At 31.6% G+C, this 26,908-nt stretch overlaps 1 protein-coding gene across 1 annotated transcript in view; it reads left to right on the top strand.

The window, feature by feature from the left end:
* RYR2 (ryanodine receptor 2) overlaps positions 1–26,908 on the top strand; it is a 522,738-nt gene that overhangs the window by 244,509 nt on the left and 251,321 nt on the right. The window contains exons 42-45 of the mRNA XM_051996568.1: positions 15,975–16,248; positions 21,459–21,573; positions 23,391–23,523; positions 25,849–25,952. Coding sequence (XP_051852528.1) covers positions 15,975–16,248; positions 21,459–21,573; positions 23,391–23,523; positions 25,849–25,952 — 626 coding nt within the window. The remainder of the gene's footprint in view (positions 1–15,974; positions 16,249–21,458; positions 21,574–23,390; positions 23,524–25,848; positions 25,953–26,908) is intronic.

Below are 26,908 nucleotides of genomic sequence, written 5' to 3'. Positions count from 1 at the left end.
AGTTTCATATTCCAGAAGGCAAAGGAACTAGGATTACACCAAGAATTAACTATGCAGCTAGACTGAGCATCATCTTCAGGGGAGGCAATGGAGCTTCAATGAAATAAGAAACTTTCAATCATTTCTATTGAAAAAAACAAAAATAAACAGAAAATTTAATCTACAAACACAGAACTCCAGAGAAGCATAGAAAGGTAAATGGGGGAAATATATATTATTTAATGGTTAAACTGATATTTTATGGGGCAGACAGAGTGGGGCACAACATGGACTTTGTGGTTGTGATGACATCACAACTCTGATATGATGACATCAAAAAAAGACATTATGGAGTGGAAAAAGATCAGTACTTGAAAAAGAAGACAGGGGAGGTATAGTGGCACAATTTGTTTACATAAAGAGGTGCAAAAAACATATTACAATTTAAAGAAATAAGGGCAAGGATTGGCATTGTCTGAAGCTTGCTCTCATCAGTTTTGGTTCTAAAAGGGAATAACTTAATTATCCAATTGGGTATAGTAATTTATCTAATCCTATAAATAAGTAGAAGGAAAAAGAGGGAAAAAAAGGAGGGGTAGGACAGAAGGGAGGGCAGATGCACTAGGGGAAAAGATAAGATAAAAGTGGAAAAGGGTGATAGAAGATAAGGTAGTAGGTGAGGCAGGTAAAAAAAAAAAAACTGGACTAAGAAAGGGGTGGAAAGAGATAACTAAATTATATACAGGGAAGAAAATGGAATGGAAAGAAATACAGAACTGGTAATCATAACTGTGAATATGAATAGGATTAACTCTCCCATAAAACAGAAATAAATAACAGAGTGGATTAAAAAACAGTATGTTGTTTACAAGAAATACATTTGACACAGAGAGATATACAGAGTAAAGGTGAAAAGCTGGAAAACAACTTATTATTTTCTTCAACTGAAAGCAGAAAAAGTAGGGGTAGCAATTCTGATCTCAGATAAAATAAAAGTAAAAAAAGGATTTTATTAAAAGAGATAAGGAAGGGAAGTAAAGGGTACCATAAAAAAAGTAGTAATGATATTAAATGTTTAAACATCAAATGGTAGAGCAGCTAAATTCCTAGAAAAGATTTTTAAGCCAGGAAGAAATAGATAGTAAAACTATATTGTAGAGGAGCTCAACCTTCCCCTCTCAGAATCAGACAAATCTAACCACAAAATAAACAAGAAAAAAAAATTAGGGGGGTAATAGAATTCTAAAAAACCAAGATATAGACTACTGTAGAAAATTGAATAGGGACAGAAAAAAATACACCTTTTTCTTGGCAATACATGGCATCTTCACAAAAATTGACCTTTATTAGGGGATAAAAACCTCACAATCAAATGCAAAAAGGCAAAAATAGTAAGTGCTTCCTTCTCAGACCACAGTGCAATGAAAATTATGTTCAATAACAGGACAGGGAAATCAATTGGAAATTAAATAATCTAATTATTAAAAAATGAGTCAAAGAATAAATCACAGAAACAATCTATAATTTTATCCAAGAGAATAACAATAATGAGACAACATGCCAAAACCTATGAGATGCAGCCAAAGCAGTTCTTAGGGGAAACTTTATATCTCTAAATAGTTATATGAATAAAATAGAGAAAGAGATAACGAATTGTGCATGCAACTAAAAAACCAGAAAAATAACAAATGAAAAACTCCCAATTAAATACCAAATTTGAAATTCTGAAACTCAAAGGAAAAATTAATAAAATTTAGACTTAAGAAAACTATTGAACTAATTAATAAAACAGTGTGATTTTATGAAAAAATGAACAAAATAAATACATCTTTGGTTAATTGGATTAGAAAAAAGAAAAAAAAAACTAAATCGCCAGCATCAAAAATGAAAGGGTGAATTTACCACCAATGAAAAAAGAAATTAAAGCAATAATTAGAAGCTATTTTGCTTAACTCAATGGCAGCAAATCTGACAATTTAACCAAAATGAATAAATATTGACAAAAATATAAATTGTACAGATTAACAGAAGAGCACATATTTTATTTAAATAGTCCCATTTTAGGAAAAAAAATTGAACAAACCATTAATGAACTCCCTAAGAAAAAATCTCCAGGACCAGATGGATTCACAAGTGAATTCTACCAAATATTTGAAGAACAATTCATTCCAATACTATGTAAAAATAGATAAAGAAGGAATACTGCCAAATTCCTTCTATGATATTAACATGGTACTGATACTTAAACCAGGAAGGCCCAGAACAGAGAAAAAAAATTACAGACTAAGCTCCCTAATAAATATTGATCCAATTTTTTTAAATAAAATATTACCAAAGAGATTCATAGCAACTTATCAGCAGGATAATATACTATGATCATGTGAGATTTATACCAGAAATGCAGGGCTGATTTGATATCAGAAAAACTATTTCCATAATTGACCATATCAATAACAAAACCAACAGAAATCATACATTATCTCAATAGATGCAGAAAAATCTTTCGACAATTCCTAGTAAAAACGTTGGAGAATGTAGGGATAAAGGGAGCTTTACTTAAAGTAATAAGCAGTATCTATCTAAAATCTACAGCATTATTATTTGTAGTGGAGAGAAGTTGGATACATAACTAATAAGTTCTGAGAATGAAACAAGGATGCCCATTATCACCATTATCATTCAACCTTGTACTAGAAATGTTGGCTTTAGATATGCTAAAAGAAAAATTAATGAAGAAATAAAACTATCATTCTTTGCAGATGATATGATGATATATTTGGAAAATCCTAGAAAACCATGCAAAAACCTACTGGAAACTAGAGCTCTAGCAAGATTGTAGAATATGAAATAAACCCACACAAATCATTAGCATTTCTATAACTGACAAAGCACATCAGGAAGAGAGAGAGAGAAATTCCATTTAAAGTTTCTGAAGAAAAAATACCTGGGGATCTATGTGCCAAAACTGTATGAACACAATTACAAAACATTTCTCACACAAAGTCATATCTAAACAATTAGAAAAATATCAATTGCTCATAAGTAGTCTGAGCTAATATAATAAAAATGACAATTTTGCCTAAATTGAACTACTTTTTCAGTGCCATACCAATCAAACTGCCAAAACACAATTTTACAGAATAGAAAAAAATAAAAAAATTCATCTGGAAGAACAAAAAAGTCAAATATCAAGGGAATTAATGGAAAAAAAAAATACAAAGGAGGGTCACTTAGCAGTACCAAACCTAAACTAATTATGAAGCAGCAATCATCAGAACCATTTGATATTGGCTAAGGAATAGAGTGGTGGACCAGTAGAAAAAATTAGATATATATGACACAAAAATCAAGACCTATACCAATCTAGTATTTGATAAAGCTCCAAACTTAGCTTCTGGAAAAAGAACTCACTTTTTGTCAAAAATTGCTGGGAAAACTGGAAAATAATATGTTAACAACTTGGCATAAATTTCCATCTCAAACCCTATACCCAAATAAAGTTAAAAGATTTGGGTATAAAAGAGAATTCCATAAACAAATTAGGAGAGCAAGGGATAATTTACTTATCAGATCTTTGGAGAAGGAAGGAATTTATGACCAAAGAACAACTAGAGAACATTATGAAAGGCAAAATGGAAAACTTTGATTACATTAAATTAAAAAAAAATTTGCACAAACAAAACCAATATAAGCAAGATTAAATGGGAAATACAAAGCTGAGAAAAAAATCTTCACAGCTAGTGTTTCTGATAAAGATCGATTTCTAAAATATATAAAAAACTGTCTTGAGTTTATGAAAATACCAGTCATTCCCTAATTTATAAATGGTCAAAGAATATGAAGATAATTTTCAGATGACAAAATCAAAGCCATCTATATTTAGATGAAAAAATGCTCTAAGTCACTATTGATTAAAGAAATACAAATTAAAATAACTCTGAGATATATGGCATACCCCTCAGATTGACTACAATGACAGGAAAAGATAATGATAAATGTTGGCGGGGATGTGGGAAAACTGGGACACTAATGCATTGTTGGTGGAGTTGTGAAATGATCTAAGCATTCCAGAAAGCAACCTGGAACTATGTTCAAAGGACTATCAAACTGTGCATACTCTTTGACTCAGGAATACCACTATTGAGTCTGTATCCCATACAAATCATAAAGGAGCGAAAAGGACACACATATGCAAAAATATTTGTAGCAGCTCTTTTTGTGGTAGCAAAGAATTGGAAAAAGAATTGGATATTCATCAATTGTGGAATGGCTGAATAGGTTGTGATATATGAAATTGATGGCATATTATTATTTTATTAAAAATGATAAACAAGCTGATTTTAGAAAGATAAAGACCTGGAAAGATTTATATGAACTGATGCTGTCAAAACATGGAGAACCAGGAATATATTGTACACAATAACAGCAAGCATGTACAATGATAAACTATGAAATACTTGATTTTTCTCAGTAGTTTGGTGATCTAAAGCAATCCCAATAGATTTTGGACAGAATATGTCATCAACATTCAGAAAAATAACTAAGGAGACTGGATGTAAATTAATAATGCTATGTTCATTTCTTTTTTATGTTTTTTTTTCTCTCTCTCCTATGGTTTTTCCCTTTTGATCTGATTTTTCTCTCCCAACATGATTCATAAAGTAATGTGTATTAAAAATAATTGAAATTATCAGGAAAAAAAGTGTTATGTTGGAGTTGAAACTGATTAGATTGGAGGAGATGATGGTGAGAGCGTGGAGTTGAAAGTGATATCTAGCTTGATAGCCTAAGTCATTAAATCACTGGGAATATGGTGATACTCTTGGTAGTAAATGGAAAGTTAGGAAGAGGGGAGGGTTTGGAAGAAAAGTTAAATAGTTCTGGTAATGTGTCTGCAGGATATCTAGTTTAAGATGTCTATTGAGCAGTTGAAAATATGAGACTGGAGCATAGGAGAGAAATTAAGGTTGGATAAATTTGAGATTCATCTGCATAAAAATGGTAACTGAATCTGTGGAAATGATGAGATCACCAAGTGAAATGGTAAAGTGAGAGGAGAGAAGAGGGTCCAAGACAAAAAAATGGAAGATACTCACATTTAATGGGTGTAATTTAGAGAAAAATCCAGCAAAGAAAACTAAGAAGAATCTGTCAGAAAAGTAGAAAGAAAATTAGGAAAAAATTATATTTTATATGTATACATGCATGTATTATTATTCAGTCATGCCTGATTCTCCATGACCCCATTTGAGGTTTCTTGGAAAAGATACTAGAATGATTTGCTATTTCCTTCTCTGGCTCATTTTACAGATGAGAAAACTGAGACAAATAGGATTAATTAACTTTCCCAGAGTCACACAACTAGTAAGTGTCTGAGGGTGAATTTGAACTCAAGTCCTCCAGATTTTAGGCCTGATACACTATGCATTGCATCATCTATCTGCCCACACATACACACACACACACACACACACACACACATATATGAATTATATGTATGTGGGACTTTCCATCTCATTATACATTATAAATAATTTACTTTATGTGTGCAGTTATATTCTGTTCTTTCCCACATGCCATTTCTATCATTTTTCATACAATGTTATTCATCTAAGTATCAATTAGGAAGATTCAGATTGTTCCAAATTCAATGATTCCTGTGTATGGAAAAGCATTTATTAAGTTCTTGTTGTGTTTACTATGTACTAGGCACTTTGAAAAGTGCTGGGGCAGGAGGTGAGGGATGGAGTGGGGTGGGAGGTGGTGAGGGTGAAAGGTGGAGCCCTTCTGAGCTCTCTCCATATCCCTCAAATTAATAGCAAATTAAGGCTCTAGCCTGGCTTTGGAGTTGCAGGACCCACAAAGATTTGGAGTGTAACAAATTTTCAGCAAAAGATAATTTGGAAGATCTTCAGAATAGGTCTGTTTCAATCGGGCAAGGAGGGAGGTGGGGCGAGCACAGGCAATGTAGTTTCCATGCACTGGGGAATTTCCCAGACAGAATCTACAGCTGTGTTGGCTACTCTATCCTAGTTATAAGCTAGTAGATCAGTAGATTAGCTGTAAGACATCCAACACAAATATAAAAGGCAAATAGTGAGCCCAGAAACCCCAGTATATCACGATCTGGCAATGTGCACCCAGCACTGGAAGTTAGTCAGCACTGACTCAGCACAGCCTGTAGAGGAAGCTTGGATAATCTCCTCTTTTTCCTTAAAGCAGACCTCAATTATTTTAAAAAATGAGCAAAAAAGCACTTTGATCATAGATAATTTTTATGGAAAAAGAGAAGAATAGATTTCAAAACCCGAGGACACTAGAACAAGATCATCTCCAGATGAAACTCCAAAGGTCCCCATCTCACAAGGCTGTCTTGGAAGAATTCAAAAAGGATCTTAAAAGAAAGGAAAAAAAAATGGGGAAAGAAAATGAGAACTTTGCAAGAGGGTTTGGAAAAGGAAACAAATTATCTGAAGAAAATTCCTTTCAAAATAGATTTAGTGAAATGGAAAAGGCATATAACTTTTTTTGGAGGCAATTGGGATTAAGTGACTTGCTCTGGGTCACACAGCTAGGAAATATTAAGTGTCTGAGGCCAGATTTGAACTCAGGTCTTCCTGACTTCAGAGCTGGTGTAATACCCACTGTGCCACCTAGCTGCCCCCAAATAAATCTTTACAAAATAGATTTTACAAAATGAAAAAATAAAATAACTTGAAAAATAAAATTTGAAATAGAAAAGGAACAACTCCTTGAAAAATTGAGTTTGTGAAATGGAAAAAAAAAATCATAGAACAAAACAACTCATTTAAAAATTCAATTGGCCTAATACAAAAAGACCTAAAAAAGTAACTGAAGAAAATAATTAATTAAAAATTAAAACTGAATAAATGGAAATGAATGACTCAATGAGACATCAAGAATCAGTGAAACAAAATAAAAAAAAAATTTAAAAATAGAAGAAAATGTAAAATACTTCATTGGAAAAAAAAAAACTGACTTGGAACATAGATCTAGGAGAGACAATCTGAGGATTATTGACTTCCTGAAAATTATGATGAAAAAAAGAACCTTAACATTAGATTTCAGGAAATTATCAAGTGAATCTGTCCTGATGTCCTATAATCAGAAGGTAAAAGAGCCATTGAAAGAATTCACTGAGCACTTCCTGAAAGAGACCTCAAAATTAAAACTCCAAGGAATATAATATACATTTCAGAATTATTAGCTCAAGGAAAAAATATTGCAAGCAGCCAGAAAGAAACAATTCAAATATTGAGGAGCTACAGTCAGGATTACCCAGAACCCAGCAGCTTCCATGTTAAAGGAACAAAAGGCCTGTATCTGATATTCCAAAAGGCAAAGTAACTTGGATTGTAGCCAAGAATCAAATATCCAGTTAGGTTAAGCATTATCCTTTCAGGGAAGAAGATGGACATTCAATGATACATATGAATTTCATTGATTTCTGATAAAAAGACCAGAGCAGAACAAAAAATTTGATCTCCAAATATAGACCTTGAGAGAAGCTTAAAAATATAAAAAGGAAAGACCTCTTGAGAACTATATCTCTGTTATGAGTATACTTAGAGATTGCAGGTATAATTTAAGTCTACTGTGATAATGTAAAAAAGAAACGAGTTGGAAAAAGCATTGTATTGGAAAAAGAAGAAAATGGAGGTAAAATGAGGGAAATTATATCTCATGAAGAAGTAGAAAAGACCTATTATAATTGAGGAAAAGATGGGAGGGGGATGGAACATTGTGTGAATCTTATTTTCATCAGATTTAGCTCAAAGAAAGAATATTAGAAATATTTGGTTTTATAGAGAAACTTGTCTCACTTTATAGGAAGTGGGAGAGGAAAGGGGAAAGGAAAAGAGGAGGGTAATATGAGGAAAACCCAAAGAAGTAGGGAAAAGATATAAGAAAAGGGGAGGAGCTGCAAAGAGGGAAGACTGTTTGAGGGAGGTGGTGGTCAAGGGAGGAGGGAAAGGGAGAAATGAAAAAGAAAAGCATAACTTAGGATAAATAAGATGGCGATAAATACAGAATTAGTCATTTTAAGTGTGAATGTGAGTAGGTGAACTCTCCCATAAAACAGAAGTAAATAGCAAATTGGATTAAAAGCCAGAATCCTACAATATGTTGTTTACAAGAAACACATTCAAAGTAGAGTAATGAATTTAATATAAAGGTAAAAGGCTGGAACAGAATTTATTATGCTTTGGGTAAAGTTTTAAAAAAAAAAAAGGGGGGGGGGGATAGTGATCCTGATCTCAGATCGAGCAAAAGCAAAAATAGATCTAATTAAAAGAGATAAGGAAGGAAACTTTATCTTGTTAAAGGATACCATAGATAATGAAGTAATACCAATACTAAAAATATATATTCATCAAAGGGAAAAGCATCCAGATTCCTAGAGAAGAAATTAAGAGAGCTGTAAGAAGAATTAGACAGCAAAACTTTATCGGTGGGGTCTCTCAACTTTGATCTCTCAGAACTAAAAAAATCAAACCACAAAATAAATAAGAAAGAAGTAAGGAGGTAAATAGAATTTTAGAAAAGTTAGATATGATTGGATGGAGAGAGAGAGGAGTATACTTTTTTTTTCTCAGTGGTTTATGGAACCTATTTAAAAATAGACACAATAATTTCATCCAAGAGAATGACAATAATGAGACAGCATACCAAAATTTGTGGGCTGCTGCCAAAGTAATTATTAGGGGAAATTTTATATCTCTATATGCTTACTTGCATAAAATAAAGAAAAAAAAATAAGTGAATTGGGCTTGGAACTAAAAAGGCTATAAAACAAACAAATTAAAAATCCTCAATTAAATACCAAATTTGAAATTGTGAAAATAAAAGGGGAGGTTAATAAAATTGAAAGAAAACTAATTCATAAAACTAAGAGTTGATTTTATGAAAAAAAAATCAAAAAAATAGATAAACCTTTTAATTTGATTAGAAAAAGGAAAGAAGAAAATTAAATTGTTTGTCTCAAAAATTAAAAGGGAGAACTTTTCAGCAGTGATTAGGAGTTATTTTGCCAAACTATATGTCAATAAATTTGATAATCTAAGTGAAATGGAGGATTACCTACAAAAATATAGATTGCCCAGATTAACAGAAGAGGAAATAAATTATTTAAATAGTTCCATTTTAGAAGAAGAAATAGAACAAGCTATTAATTAACTCCGTAAGAAAAATCTTTAGGGCCAGATGGATTTACATGTGAATTCTACCAAACAGTTAAAGAACAATTAATTCCAATACTATGCAAACCATTTGAAAAAAAAAAAAAACAGGAAAAGAAGGAAGCCTACCAAATTCCTTTGATGCACAGATATGGTTCTGACACCTAAACCAGGTGGGGCAAAACAGAGAAAGAAAATCATAGATCAATTTCCCTAATGAATATTGATGCAAAAATCTTAAAAATATATATTAGCAAAGAGATTATATAAAGTCATCCCCAGGATAACTATGACCAATTAGGATTTATCCCAGGGATGAAGGACTGGTTCAATATTAGGAAAACTATTTGAATGAACTTTTCCTTTAAATGATCAGTAGCATTTATCTAAAACCATCAGCAAGCTTATGTAATGGGGACAAACTAGAACAATCCCCAATAAGATCAGGGTGAAACAAGGTTGCCCCTTATCACCATTACTATTCAATACTGTATTAGAAATGTTAGCTTTGGCAATAAGAGAAGAGAAAGAGATTAAAGGAATTAGAGTAGGTAATAAGGATTCCAAATTATCACTCTTTGCAGATGTTATGATGGTATACTTAGAGAACCCTAGAAAATCAACTAAAAAATACTAAAAACCATTCACAACTTTAGCAAAGTGGTAGGATTCAAAATAAATCCACATAAATCATCAGCATTTTTATGTATTATCAACAAAGTCCAACAAAGAGAAATTCCATTTGAAATAACTTAATAATATAAAATATTTGGGAGTCTATCTGCCAGGGCAAATTCAGGAACTATATGAGCATAACTATAATACATTTTCTACACAATCAGATCTACTCAATTGGAAAAATATTAAATGTTCCTGGGTAGGCCGAGTGAATATAAGAAAAATGACAATACTACCTAAATTAATCTACTTATTTAATGTCATACCAATCAAATTCTCAAGAAATTATTTTATAGCTATAGAAAAAATAATAATGTTCATCTAGAAGAACAAAAGATCAAGAATTTCAAGGCAATTAATGAAAAAAAAATGCCAATGAAGGTGGCCTAGCTGTGCTAGACTTAAAACTATATTACTAAAGCAGTAATCATCAAAACCATTTGGCTAAGAAGTAGAGTAGTTGATCAATAGAATAGGTTAGGTTCACACTTCAAAATAGTCAATGACTATAATAATCTAGTGTTTGACAAACCCAAAGACCCCAGCTTTTGGGATAAGAATTCACTATTTGACAAAAAACTGGGGAAATGGGCAGAAACTAGGCATTGACCCACACCTAACATCATATACCAAGATAAGGTTGAAATGGGTTCATAATTTAGACTTAAAGAAGTGATATTATAAGCAAATTGGAAGAACATAGGATAGTTTATCTCTCAGATCTGTAAAGGAAGAAATCTGTTATCAAAGAAGAGCTGGAAATCATTGCTGATTTATAAAATACATAATTTTGATTATATTAAGTAAAAAGTTTTTGTACAACCAAAAAACAAGATTAGAAGGGAAGCAATAAATTGGAAAAACATTTTTACATTCAAGGGTTCTGAGAAAGGCCTTATTTCTAAAATATGTAAAGAATTGACTCAAATTTATAAGTATTCAAGTGATAAATGGACAAAGGATATCAACAGACAATTTTCAGATGAAGAAATTGAAACCATCTCGGTCCTCTAAATCACTATTTGATCAGAGAAAGGCAGATTAAGACAACTCTGAGATACCATTGCATACCTCTCAAATTGACTAAGATGACAGGAAAAGATGGTGATGAATGTTGGAGGGGTATAGGAAAACTGGGACATTAATGTGTTGTAAACTGATCCAGCCATTATGGTGAGCAATTTGGAATTATGTTCAAAGGGCTATCAAACTGTGCATAATTTTTGATCCATTAGTGTTTCTATTGGACTTAGAGATGTTAAAGGAAGGAAAGGGACCCACATGTACAAAAATGTTTATGGCAGCCCTTTTTGTAGTAGCAAGAAATTGAAAACTGAGTGCATGCCCATCAGGCAGAGAATGGCTGAATAAGTTATGGTATATGGATGTTATGGAATATTATTCTATAAGAATACACACACACACACACACACACACACACACACACACACATTTACAATGTATATTCTATAAGAAATGGTCGGAGAGGGCTGGAGAGACTTATAGGAACTGAGGCTAAGTGAAATGAGCAGAACCAGATCATTGTATATAGCAATGGCAAGGTTATACAATGATCAATTCTGATGGGTGTAGCTCTTCTCAACAATGAAATGATGCAGGCCAGTTCCAATGATCTTGTGATGATAAGAGCCATTTACACCCAGAGAGAGGACTATGGGAACTAAGTGTGGATTACAATATAACATTTTCACTTATTTTGTTGTTGTTTGGCTTGCATTTTATTCTCTTTCTCATTTTTTCTTCCTTTTTGATCAGATTTTTCTTGTGCAACAAGATAATTGTATAAATATGTATACCTATATTCGATTTGCATATATTTTTACCATATTTAATATATATTGGATTACTTGCCATCTAGGGGAGGGAATTGGGGAAAGGGGAGGAAAAATTGGAACACTGGCTTTGCAAGGGTCAATGTTGAAAAATTATTCTTGCATATGTTTTGAAAATAAAAAGCTTCAATTATTTATTTATTTTGTTCGGTTATTAATATAAATTATATATAATTAATATAAATTAATTATTAAATAATTATTTAATAATTTAAAAAGAATACAAATTTTAAAGTGAGCCAATCTCTATCCTCAAGGACTTTATATTATAATATGGGGAGACAACACATAGAGAAATAGTGATTAGGGAAAGGAGTTTTGGTCCCTGGGGAGTTATAAGAAGTATAAGACATCTGTTTTATAATATAACATTTATTATATTCCTAAATATCCCTATTTCAGTGCTTAAGTATTGCTTACTACCTATGTATCACAATTTTTCTTATCTTAATTGACAATTTCCTTAGCTGCTGTGACATAAGCTGCTTCAAAAAAATGATTACCTTTATAGCTGTCCCTGGGTATTGAGATTCTTAGAATTTATACAGATGATACATCTGTATACAGATTATACAAATGAATAGATATAATAACAAAAATTTTGTTTCTAGAGCTGTACTTGAAAACTTAATAGGATCTGCCAGGATTTATAATTCACTGATATAACCTTTTTAAAATTTTATTTATTATTTTCCCTAGTTACATTCAAAACAATTTTTTCACATTTGTTTTTAAGATTTTCAAATTCTAGATTCTCTCCCTTATTCCTACCCACAGTTAAGAAACCACATATGAAATTATGTAAGACATTTCCATAACAGACAAATTATGAAAGAAAACATAAATCTCTCACCCTACTGAAAGTAAAAACCCTTAAGGAATAATTAAATTAAAATAAAAAGTGATAGAGAATGAGTAATAGAGAATTCTTTGGTCTATGTTCAGAATCCATCAGTTCTTTTTCTGGGTATGTATAGCTTTTTTCATCATAAGTCCATTAGAGTAGGTAGAGATTGTACTATTGAGAATAACAAAGTCATTTACAGCTGGTCATCCTAGACCATTGCTATTACTTTGCATAGAGTATATTTTACTATGTTCATGGAGGACTTTACAAGTGATTTTTCCCCCCTTGTGACCATCCTACTAATAATTTTCCAGAATACAATAATATTGAATCAGAGAAACTTGCTTTGAATTTTTTCTAATATAATGACTTTTGCTAATTATATTTCTCCCATTTATTCTCTCTCTCTTCTATCACTCTATACTTCCTCAAAAGTATTTTCCTACTAACCATTGCCTCTCCCAATATGCCTTCTTTTTTTTAATCACTCTCCTCCCCCCACCCGTCCCATATCCCATTCCCCTCCTATTTTCCTGAAGGGTAAGATAGATTTCTATACTCCTATTGAGTATGTATGTTATTTTTTATTTGAGCCAGTTCTGATGTGAGTAAGGTTCATTTTTTCACCCTCCTCTTCTTCACTTCCACTATAAAACCTTTTTCTTACTCCTTTTTTTAGTGGTAGGTAATTAGCACCATTCTACTTCTCCCTTTCCCTTTCTCCAAGTACATTCTTCTCTTATCCCTTAATTTCATCATTTAAAAAAAAAGATATCATCCCTTCATATTCAATTCATACTTGTACCCTCAGTTTACATGTACTCCTTCTAACTGCCATAATGAGAACTTTCTAATGAGTTACAAGTATCAACCTTCTATGTAGGAATGTAAACAAATAAACCTTGTCAAGTCTCTTATGATATCTCTTTCCTGATTACCTCCTTATGTTTCTTCAGAGTTCTGTGTTTTAAATAAAATTTTTCATTCAACTCTTGTCTTTTTATCACAAATGCTTGAAAATCCACTATTTCATTGAATGACCACCTTTTCCTCTGAAGATTTATACTCAGTTTTGCTGGGTAAGTGATTCTTGGTTGCATTCCTAAGTCCCTTGCTCTCATATTCCAAGCATCCAGCTTAATGTAGAAGCTGCTAAATCTTGTATTATTTTGATTGTGGTTCCATGTACTTGAATTGCTTCTTTCTGGATGCTTGCAATATTTTCTCCTTGACCTAGAAGTTACAGAATTTGGCTATAATATTCCTGGGGGTTTTATTGTGGGATCTCTTTAGAAGGTGATTGGTTTATTCTTTTAATTTGTATTTTATCCTCTGGTTGTAGAATATCAGAACAGTTTTCCTTGATAATTTCTTGAAAGATGATCTTTTTGATCATGACTTTGAGATAGACCAATAATTTTAAATTATCTCTCCTGGATCTATTTTCTAGGTCAATTATTTTTCCAATGAGATATTTCATATTTTTCTATTATTTTTATTTTTTGGTTTTGCTTTATTGTATCTATTTCTCATAGTCATTAACTTCCATTTACTCAATTCTATTTTTTAAGAAATTATTTTTCCCAATGAGCTTTTATATTGCCTTTCCCAATTGTTCAATCTTGCTTTTTAAGGCATTCTTCTCATTAGTTTTTTATTTCCTTTTGCACCTCTCTCAATTCTTTCCCTAATTTTCCCTCTATCTTCCTTGCTTTATTTTCAAAGTCCCTTCTGAGCTTTTCTATGGCCTGAGCCCAATTCTTATTTTTCTTGGAGACTTTGGATGTAGGAGCTTTAATTTTATAATCATCTTCTTAGTGTGTATTGTGATCCTCCTTGTCATCAAAATAACTTTCAATGGTCAGAAACTTTTTTGTTGTTTTCTTCTCATTTTTTTTGCCTACTACTCAGCTTTTAACTAACTCTGTTAAATTAGGACTCTGTTTCCAGGATGGAGGGTGCTCTTCAGTGGGTTTGTACAGCTGTTTTCAGAGATCCTTCTAGGACTCTGACCACAAGCCCTCTTTTCTGCCCTGGAGCTGTTAAGTGTGTTCCCTTCCCATAGTAGCTATAAGGTCTAGTGTGTTGGCCTGGCTTGGGGCTCCAATTTCCGAGTACTCCCTGGCATCTCAGGGCTAAGAGGTCCAGAAGTCCCCAGCACTGCCAGTGATTCAGAGGTCCTATCTCACTGATGCTGGGGCCTAGCTGGAATTAGGGCTGGGGCGAGCCTGTGCTGGGATTGCCAAGTAGACTCCCATTCTGGTTCCACAGACCTTTTCTGCTGACCTTCTGGGCTGAGAGGTCTAAAGGCCACCAGGACTGCTGCTAATTCAGAGGTTGGGTCTGGCTGGGGCTGCACCCACATGTCCTGCCCCAGGACACCCATCCTGCTATCACAGACCTTTTCTGCTGAGCTGCTAAGTTGCCATCAGCTGAAAAAATGTTTTACTCCTTTTTTGGTAGTGTTCTGATGTTCTAAAATTTATTTAAAGGAATTTGAAGCAGTTTGGGGGAGAGATTGGATGAATTCCTTTACTCAACCATCTTGGCTCTACTCCCTTCAAGAAGTTATAGTCACCATGTCAGAATGAGACATTGGAGTAGGATTTAGTAATAAATGCTATATGTGACTATTAATAAAATTGCTAAATAATAACATTATAAAAAAATATTTTGAGAAAAAACAAAAAAAAACTTTAAGATAAGAGGTCTTTTTCTAGAGATAATACATTTATATATACCTTCAAATTAGAAAACATAGATATAAGCACTACAATTTTGTAACAGTTTCAACTAATTAAATTATGACTGTGCTTTCCCTAAAATGGATTATGAAATTTCCCTTTGGAATGATCATCATTGTTATTAATAATGCATATTTAATATATATTTATATATAATAAATATATATAATATAAATAAAATATAAGAATATGTAATATATATATATAGCAGTTCAATAATGTATAGATCCATTTTCCCTAGAATACATATACCTATAAAACCTGTAGATTTGCAGTTTTTTAAAAGATGTAAAAATTTTTTAAATTTATGTCAATAAATGAAAATATTTTATTTTTAGTAAATTCACTTACTATTATAACAAATGTGGATAATTTTTTCAGATACCTTCAGAGTGTTTTTTTTTAACTACACATTTTTATGGTGTCCAAATATAAGTTATTCATTGTTTCCATAGCATGGAACTGACAACATTTTTTTTGTTTGTATTTCTAAAATAAAGCATTTTGAAGATTTATTTAAATTTACCATGTTATATACATTTATAAGAATTCCTCTTATGAATTGTTTTCTATACATAATACTCGTAGTCATTTCATATTAAAATAAAGACCAGATATAATATAAGGATATAGAAATGAATTAATCTTTTTTTTTTTTTTCCTGTCTTCCTAGCTACCCTTCAGCAGTTGATCTCTGAGACAATGGTCCGATGGGCTCAGGAGTCTGTCATTGAAGACCCTGAGTTGGTGAGGGCTATGTTTGTGTTATTACATCGCCAATATGATGGAATTGGTGGTTTAGTTCGGGCATTACCAAAGACTTATACCATAAATGGAGTCTCAGTAGAAGATACAATCAACTTGCTGGCATCTCTTGGACAGATTCGTTCTCTACTAAGTGTCAGGATGGGCAAAGAAGAAGAGAAGCTTATGATTCGTGGCTTAGGGTAAATTGACTGATTTCTGTACAGAACTTTTCCATTATAAATTTCTTGTTTCTTAAAGTATTGCAGTAGCAAATGGTACCCATTAATTTCTATTTCTCAAAGTATCATATAGGCATTTACTTTTTTACTATTTCTAAAATATCCTGACATAGAAGTTACTTAGTTGTTAAATTGCTTTGTAATTTCTGTTCAGAAGAGAGTAGCCAAGATAGTGAAGTGCCTTAAATTCATGCTATATGTGTGATTGAAAGAAACAAGAATGTTTAATCTATAGAAAGAAGGTAGGAGGTTCATTTAGATTTAGGGAGTTCATAATAAAGATATTTTCAAGAATTTGATGAGCTGTAATTTGAGTGATTAAATTTGTTATAGATGTCTCCAAAGAGTAGAATTAGGAGCAGTTGCTGTAAAGAGACAAATTTAGATCCTATTTATCAATCAACAGGCATTTGTTCGATAACTCCCATGTATGAGACTGTATCCTAGGCTGTCATTTTACAACTACAAAAGTGAGGGTAATTCCATTTGTCAAAAAATTTCAGTTCCACTAAGGATATACAACATGATTACAATTAAACCAACATAGTATATAAACCAAACAAAAGCAGTCTTTTGGCAGGATGTACTAACATCCTGCAAGAGTCTGAAAAGATTTTTGAAAGACTTGAGACTAGGTGAACTAAATAAATTCTGATATCTCTTCTACCTCTGTTATTCAGTGATGTGTATCCTTGAATGTTAATATGATATTTATAGCAGACTTTAGAAACAAAGACTAATTGGGTAATATGATCATTTTTGGAGGAAGGGGTTAAATATGTACTTATATTTAAGACTTACGCCAGGACTCTGGGCAGCTGGGTGGTATAGTAGATAGTGCTTCAGACCTGAGTCAGGAAGTCTTATCTTTGGGGTTCAAATCTGGTCACAGACACCTATGAGCAGTGTGATCCTGGGCAAATCACTCCACCCTTTTGTGTCAGTCTCCTTTTCTCCTAAAAATCTGGAGAAGGAAATGGCAAATCACTTCAGTATTTTGATAAGAAAACTCTAAATAAGGTCTCAAAGAGTTAGACATGATTGAAAGGACCTTATAACTCATTAGTAATATTTCAAAAAGGAATTTTCATTGAATGGGAAATTCTATGATTTTGTGATAATTAAAAACTGTAGTCAGAAGCTTATAACACTCAAACAAGGAGAGCTGCACTTAGATTTTACTCATAATATGAGCATACCAAAAATTTCCAGATCTTGATCCACTTCTGAGATTTTGAATGTAAACACGATTCTATGCCTAGAGAAATTAGCAGCAGGAATTCTAATTTTTGTGGTTCATTCATTTCAGTTGCATCTGACTCTTCATGATTTTTTTTTATAATAATACTATAGATATTTCTCTCTAGCTCATCTTACAGATGAGAAAACTATGGCAAAAAGTGTTAAGTAATGTTGCCAGGGTCACACAGCTAGTAAGTCTCATGCTAGATTTGAACTCAGAAAGATGAGAATTCTTCAGAAAATCATTGGAAAAGAAATGGTCTCTTTCCCTCCTTTGGAGGAAATTACTTGGATAATTAATATTTTAAATTTAATTTAATTTAAAAATTAAGTTTAGTATAAGTTGTAAAAAAAAAAAAATCTTGCCTAAGTAATAGACTGCTTGATATAACTAAATAAAAGTTCATGATGCCAAAAGAAAAAAAGAAATATTAAAGCAAAATCAAAAGACTATAAAGTATAGAATAAATTATAAGGTTATTCATATTAAAAAATAACCTGGAAAATCAAGGAAGGTCAATGAGAAGTCATTAAAATCATTATATTGTCTGAAAATATTATCATGAAAAGACCCTGGGTATAATATTTCAAGAAATTATAAAAGAAAACTGTCTTTATCTCCTAAACAAGAGGAAAAAAATGTAAATAGAAAGGATTCATCCAACAATCTTTGAAAAAAAAAACCTCTCAAATAAATATATTCACAGGAATAATCATAATCATTACAGTATCAACCAAAGAATATTGGTATTTAAAAATGAGTTTCATTTTGGAGAGAAGCTTGCATTCATTGAAAATATTGTGCAATTTTCTAAATGTGATATAACTTATACTAACCTTCCTCCTAATTAATTCTGGGCTTAATTAATTGTTCATTTGAAGTTTATATCAAATGTATATTTATTGATGTGTACCAGATTTATGATCTATCTATATAAATGCTTATCATATTTGTTAATTTTGCTCAGATTCCCGTATGGTTAACCAGTCATTTTCTTTTATTAAAATATAATGATTTTCATTTCTGGTGTATTATTATTCCATGCTTTCCATATGCAGCACTTCCATGTGAAGCCTCTTCAAGGGTATTTTGTTACCCTAACTTTATTTTTTTTCCCCTATCCTCTCAGCTAAGTTTTTACCTCCTGATATTTTATTTGAATTGAAGCCTTGTTTCCAGCCTTTCTGATTAGCTAAGTATTGTGAAAATAAAATTGGTGACTAAATATCACCTCATAGTTATGTTCCATGAAAAAGACTGCCAATTTTTATAACATTTATATTCACTCAAAGTTATTCTTAAGACAATATTGCTGTAACTTTTTATATTGTTCTTTTGATTCTATCCTACCCTACATTATCACCAAACCCCTCATAACCTTTAGCATCATCCTCATTCTCATCCTCATCCGTTCACTCATTCTCATGCTTTGTATCCAACTGATCATCAACTTCAGTTATTTTGTCTTGTAACATCTCTCCATATGACCCCGTTCTGTCTGTAAAACTGTAATGATCCTGTTACAAACCCTTATCTTTTCACACCTGGACAATTGGTAGTTTGTTGGTCTGCCTGCCTCAAATCTCTTCTCCCTTCCATTCTGTTATCAAAGTGATTTTTAAAAAATCCTTTCCCTGCAAGAACAAATATAAAATCCTCCTTTAGCTTTAAAGCTGTTTATAACCTACCTGCCCCTTAATACCTTTCTAATCTTCTTATACCTGATATCTGCCTCCCTACCTATACTCCATGTACTCTGTAATCCAGTGATGCTAGCTTCTTTGCTGTTCTCCAAATAGAACGTTCTGTTTCTGAGGTCTCTACATTGCCACTGGCTGACCCCCATGTTTTCAAAGTTTTCTCCTTCCTTTTCTTTAGTTTCTGGCTTTCCCTGACTTCCTTCAAATACTAACTAAAATCCCATCTTCTATAAGATGCTTTTTCCAATCCATTCTACTTCTAGGGCACTCCTTTTGTTGAGTATTTCTAGTGTATCTAGTGTGTGTGTGTGTGTGTGTGTGTGTGTGTGTGTGTGTAAATATATATATGTATATATACACATAGACACACACATAAAGAGAGCAAGAGTGAGGAAATATAATTGTGTACATGCTATCTCCCCCATTGGAGTGAGTTTCTTGAGGGCAGAGAATATCTTTTTACCTTTCTTTGTATCCCTAGCACTTAGCACATATAGTAGGAGAATTGATAAATGTTTATTGACTGATTTAAAAAACATCATTCACTGGAGTTGAAATTTGAACTTTGGTCTTCCTCATTCCAATGCATAATTGTTTCTATCCCTTATCCCATACTGTCTTTGTCTATATTTGAAAATGTCATTTAAAATTACTAACAAAATTTAAAATCGATGTATATTTTTCTATTTACAGAAAAAAATTTATGTTAAAATATCATATCCAAATAAGAAAATAAAATGATCTAGAATTTGGAAAAGCTCTATTTAACTTTCAATCTATTTTTAACTACTTAATATAGATCTTAATATTTTGTAATTTTAAAAATATGTTTGATAGAAATGACTTATCTAAGATTTGAATTATGTTGATATTGCAAACAACAAAGAATTCATTTGGGGAAAAAGTCACTTTTAAATAAATGTTAGCTTACAAGGCAGTGCTTAGACTATTAAGAACAATTTTAAATCCCTTTGATTTCTTTAGATTTTATTTTAATGTATTAAAAATCCCTGGTTTCTTTTGAAATTCAGCTTGTGTCATCTTCTACAAGAAGATTTTCTTTATTCCCTCAGTTATATAACTGAGGACAAAAAGAAAATCTAGGGCTATAATATATCCCTTATATATAAATAAACTTTTTTGTGTGCTGAAACATTATATATATGTATATACATATATATACATATATGTACACATATGACTATTATACATATACACACAAAGACATATATACTTTATAATTATGTATGTACATATTATCTCCTCCTTTAGAATGTAAGCTCCTTCAGGGCAGGAACTTTTTTTCATTTTTGTTATCTCTAACACTTCATACAATGCCTGGCTAGTTGGGAACCTTTAATAAATCTTTGTTGATTAAGAGTTCAATATAAATCAAATTTTCTTCTGAAAATTTTTTTCTTTAAAGGTACTTTTTAGAAGAATTAAATATAAATATAATATGTGTGAGGTGCAACTATTGAATATATATTTTGAAATAATGTTATTTTGTGATACAGTAGAAAGAGTACTGGATTTGGAGTCTGACATTGACTGTGATGCTTCCTAAGCAGTGTAATTCTCAGTAAGCCATTTTTACCTCCCTTAGCTTTAGTTTCTTCATCATTTAAAGGGACATCATAATATATTACCTCACTTTTTGTGTTTCTGTGAGAAAAGCAGTTTTTTAAAACATAAAAGTATTATTGAAATATGTATTATTATTTAGTTCCTCAGGATGGGAGCAGCTTTAGGAAATGGACCTATAAATATTTAATCTCTTTGACTGGTACATTTATAAACTAAAACTGAAAGGTGATTCTTTTATTCAAGACTTATAAGAATATATTTTTAAACAGTAGAAATTATCATATAAATATATTTTATAAGTGAGGTTTTATCAAAAAATCTATATTTAAAAAAATCAAAGATAACTGGAAATAATTCTTTTATAAATTACATCATAAATAATTCATTATATACTTATCAGATTAATAAAAATATTGTGTAATTTTTATGAACTCAATAAAATGTTAACATTTGTCCAGGAAAGATCAATACGTAGAACTAAAATACTAAGACTTAAGTATTGTGTATTTATATCTGAGAAGAAATTTTCTCTCAGCTTTTAAGATATTTATAACTCATAAAATAGAATAGCAGGTATCTTTTTCCTAAAAATGTAATTCTCTTTCATTCCTTTTCCCTACCTCCTCCCCTAATTCCTCTAGAGATATCATGAACAACAAAGTATTTTACCAACATCCCAATCTGATGCGGGCACTGGGAATGCATGAGACAGTAATGGAAGTAATGGTCAATGTCCTTGGAGGTGGCGAGTCCAAGGTAAAGAGATGATCTGGGTAGGCCACCACTTTTCACTCAGAAATCCTTGTTTGGATCCCTGTCAACCATTGAGTAAATGTACATCTTCGTTACCTGCCTTTCTAAGTATCATAGTTTGATGACATAGTACTTTGTCAGTTCTATCTCATGGTATGCATTTCCATTCACTTTATTCTCCAAATAAACTGGATTATTTTTTGTCCCTAGAACAAATCTTGCATGATTCCTATTTTTGTATCTTTTCAGTATGCTAGAATATCCTTTCTCTCCTTCTTAGTCTACACACACATCCTTTATAACTCAGTTCAAATGACTCCTCCATCTTGAAGCCTCTCTTACGCCTTTCCCTCACAGAAGACACACACACACACATACACACACACACACACACACACACCTCGGAGTAAGCCCTCAGCTGTAGAACTTCACATAGCATTTGGTTTATATCCATCTAATTAAAATATCATTTATTAAGGTGTATTATAGTTATCTTTGTCTTATTCTCTTGATAAACTGTAATTTCCCTGAGCATAAGGACATAAAATAATAGGACATGTTCTATTTTAAATTTGAATAAAAATTCTGCTCTTCACAGAGTGGTTGCTTGCTAAATATTAAATTAATTAAATTGGTGAAAGAAATAATAGATTTTGGATAATATTTAGGATGTCAATTTGGTAAATAGTTTCTTAATTATAATTTTACTACTTGGAAAGCAATTTTAAGTAGGTCTTTACACACTAATTTCTAAAAGCTTAGCACTTAATTTGTAGGTTCTAAATTTAGTTTTCATGTTCAATATTCAAACTCCAATGTTATTTTACTATGAATTATTAAATACTTATATCTCATACTATGAACATTTCCTTCTCTTACAATAACAATATTTTTATTTTTCCAATGTCTGTCTGATGAAGAAGTGTTTAAAATAATGATAAATTAATACTATATCATAAATGTTTTAAATTGCTTTTTTTTAAACAAACATCATTCTTTTGAATAAATGTAAAGTGCCCTGGGGCTTCTCATGCTAGAAGCTGAGATTCTATTTTAAAAGTGACTCTGTCCTTAAGAAATTTTATTCCCTGGGAAATTGTAGATGTACACAAACAAGTAGAAGGCATATTATAAAGTGATTATTACAAAAATTCAATAATATTGTTTTCCAAGCTCTAGTTGACAGCTCTAATCCTTACTTGATAACCCCAACTCCTAGTTCCTATGTTCATGTTGATTCAAATAATACTTCGTAATACAAAATTCTAATGAACTTTAAGAATTTGTATAATCTTTTAGAATTTATTGTAATGATTTTTTACTTGGATCAGGATTCCATAACTGAATAAACTGTCAATCAATATTTCTTTTCACTCATTCCTTGAGAATATGGTACAGTTGAAAAAAAAAAAGACAGATATGATGTCTAAAAAAGAAAAAAAAAACAATATGGAACAATTAAGATAGTATTAAAATTAAAAGATGCCTTAATATTATTATATACAATTTTAATTGATGTTTTATTAGCATAAACTTGTATTTTCTGTCATAATTTTTTTCTGTTTAAAATTATCTTTGAAATGTACAAATTCATCTCTTATATGACTAGGCTACTAGTTAAGAAGCTTGTATTTTTAAACAAATTACAAATGTACATGTGTATTTCTGTAACCTTAAAAACCACAAAATATATCTGTATCTTGACATGACAGTTATTCATAAAGTAATTTGAATGAAATTGTAATATTTACTCTAGTTAACTGTGCAAAAACAATAATAATAAATTTTTTGTCACAACTAAATCAGTGCTTTTTACGTAGGAAATCACCTTTCCTAAGATGGTGGCCAACTGTTGTCGTTTTCTATGTTATTTTTGCCGTATAAGTCGGCAGAATCAGAAAGCAATGTTTGATCATCTTAGTTATTTACTGGAAAACAGCAGTGTTGGTCTTGGTAAGTAAAGATATATACATAAAAATATAAATATATGTCAATATGTAGAATCCTATAAAGGTAAAGAATAATGAAGAAAAAGGTATCCATATTATAATCTAAATTAATCTTAAGCAGTTTTGATTTATTGTTGCTAAATAATAATGTTTAACCATTTCCTTCCCTACTTAAAATGTTAAATATATTTTAAAACAATGAGTTATTATTATCCTATGACATTAAAATTGCGTGTAAAACTGTAACTATTACATATATATATATATACAAAGTCTATTTAATAATTGAAATGGATAAATGACCTCATAGATTCAGAAATTCCCTTTAGTGGTGTAGATCACAAACCTCTGAGTGGACTCTAACTTAGTTGCTATTAACATTCTCTTTTGCCATTTTTTTTTGTATGATTGGCAAAGCTCATGCAATTGTTTGATTTTAGCACAGATCTCTTTGTACATTTGGTCTAATCTAACTGCTTCTCCTGTCTGTGATGGTGCTGTTTTTAATTACTCTATAAGCACATCAAGGAATTTTATGTTAGGATCCAAATGGCATAGTTTCATGGAGAAAACAATTTGTTATAATGAATTTTGTGAATCTTCAATTTTTTTCTCCTTTTTATAAGTTTCCTTTCCATTTTCAACCTTTAAAATCCTTGAGTTCATTTAATTAGATTAAATGTCTTGCTGAACTTTTTTTAAACTTGTTTTTAATCTTCAACTGCTTCTCTCACAATTGCTAATCATGCCACTTAGTAAGACCTTATAAGACTAGTTTATATTTTTACCTGATATTGCTTTTAGAAACCATTTGCATTTCTCTATGGATCTTTGCTGAGTAAGACACTTTCTGGGTTCTTTTGATACCCTTGCTGTGGTCCTATTTTGTCTTCACTGATGTTGTTACATAAGCAATAATTGTTTTTATAGGGATCTCTTTACATGTATTTATTATTATTAAAACTACAATATGTAAAGACCAACTAGCTTATGAAAGATTTTTTTTTTTTGAACCCGGATTAAAAACCCACACTGCCAAGTCCTTTCTTTGTCTCTCTAAGGAGTATCTGTGAGCAATCCTTCCTTTTAAACTTCAATTTCCTTTTTTATTGTGGTTTTGTAAATAGAAAAAGTGTCAAGAAAGATGCTATTTACCTCCTTTAGCAATATGTTCACTATTGGTCATTGGACAAGGATCTCACCTTTAAAATGCCAAAGTACAAATTAAAATTTATTGATCATTTTTTAAAGCTATGTGGTTCTTAGTACCCTCAACGCCCTTTCTTGTCACTATTGCACTATTACTACAAATATGCAAGGGACATGATTGAACTGAGGACCATTTTGATACAGAAATGGAGTCATTTTATAGTTTTCTTTGCTTTGTGGGTTGTGCTTTTAAAATCATTACCAGTTGACCTACTTGTTGATGATGTATCTCTTCATAATTGGCTAGATTGTTTCTCAGAAATAAAAGCAGGCTATTCCAGGGCCATACTTAAAAGACTTTCCTTTCAGAACCTTTCAGAACTTAAGTTGCACTGGGACAAGTTTTGAAAACCCAAGACCACTTTCATTTGATCAGAAAGAATATTTGCAAACACAGAGCCCTACTCATTGAGTACTTGCATCCTTGCTCCCTTTCTCCTCCTCCCTCCCTCTTCTTTTCTCCTTCCATCTTCCTCCCTCTCTCCCTCCCTCCCTCTTTCTCCCTTCTTTCCTTTCTTCCTCCTAGTTCCTCTCCCCTCTTCTTCCCTATCCCTATTAGAATGCTCGGTTTAGAGTCAGAAAACCTAAGTTGAAATTTTTGCCCTATCCCCATACTAGCTCTATGACTGTAAAAAAGTTATATAATTTATATTTGATTCAAGCAGCTCCCTGTGACTTCACTGAATCACAGATATTTAAAATGTATCTTAGACAAGAGCGAGTTCTCACAGAAAAAATTTTCTCAAGCCAATGAGTCTTTTTTTTTTTTTTTTTTTTGCTGAGGCAATTGGGATTAAGTAACTTTCACAGGGTCATGTAGCTAGGAAGTGTTAAGTATCTGAGATATGAACTCGGGTCCTCCTAACTTCAGGGCTGGTTGTTCTATCCATTATGCTACCCAGCTGCTCCCTGATGAGTCAATTCTTAACTATATTTTCACATTTGATATGATCATATTTATCAGGATTCAGTAATTTACAAAGTATTTTACCTACATATTTAAATAATATAGCATAAGACAACCTGATTTTAAAAACAATTTAAGAAAATATGTCAACATTTATATTTTGAATGAAGTTATTTGATTTCAAATACCAATCAGAATAATGCATGTTTTTAGCTTCTCCAGCAATGAGGGGCTCAACACCACTTGATGTAGCAGCAGCATCAGTAATGGATAATAATGAATTGGCCTTAGCTTTACGTGAGCCTGACTTGGAAAAGGTAAGTAATAATCTTTTGTGTTTATATAAATTGTTTCTTTTCAGAGTTTCCCATAATTTTTGTATGAAAATTTTGTCATTAAATTTTTTTACTGATATGTCTAACAAATGTATTTGTGAGAAAGGAGCATTATACTTTGTTTAATTAGGTTATCTCATTAGAAGTAGTATGATATAGTGGATAAAGATAAAGCCAGGTTCTAAATAGAAAGATGTAAGTTCTGTCTTTGACACATAGTTGTGCATGACCTTGACAAGTCACCTAACAAACCCCAATGTGCCCCCAGGCAACTCTATAAAAATGTAAATGACCTACTTGTAAAGCTATGTTTGTAGAGGCTTTCCTTGAGTTCCCTTTACTCTTGACATTATAGATGAAGACCAGAATGGTCTTCTCATTTTATATCTGAGATTCTATATGATTTTTTCTTCCTTTCCAATAGAATGTAAACTCCAATAGAATGAGAACTAGAATTGTGGCGTTTCTGTATTTGTATCCCTAGCACCTAGCACAATGCTTGTCACATAGTAGAAATAGCAAATGTTTGCTGTATGGGCTGGAATTGGATCTTAATTCTTTGAGTTTGTTCTTTCAAACCCTAAGATGCATGCTAGACAATATTTTGCTTTGTCTTTGTCTTTACTTATTTATTTTATTTATTTAGTTTGAGGTTCAGTAGCATCTTTGCTCATTCTTGTAGCTGTTATTGGGAGTTCACAAACTCCTCTCTTTTCCACTTAAAGCATTCTTTATTAGATTTGCAAGACTCTAAGCAAATGTATGTATATGTTCTGTCCCTGTTCAAGAATCCCTCATTAACAGATATTAAACCAAAATAGAAAAATGAAAATACTCTTTTGAGACATGATTTCTTTAACCATCTCTTTACTTTTCAAATCTTTCTTTTTCTTCTGGTTTCCTTGTCTTCTATTGTCCAGCAGTGTTCATGAAATACA

The sequence above is a fragment of the Antechinus flavipes genome, chromosome 4 (genome assembly GCF_016432865.1).
Source record: "Antechinus flavipes isolate AdamAnt ecotype Samford, QLD, Australia chromosome 4, AdamAnt_v2, whole genome shotgun sequence".
Classification (NCBI taxonomy): domain Eukaryota; kingdom Metazoa; phylum Chordata; class Mammalia; order Dasyuromorphia; family Dasyuridae; genus Antechinus; species Antechinus flavipes.
This window is presented reverse-complemented; position numbering and strand designations above follow the sequence as displayed.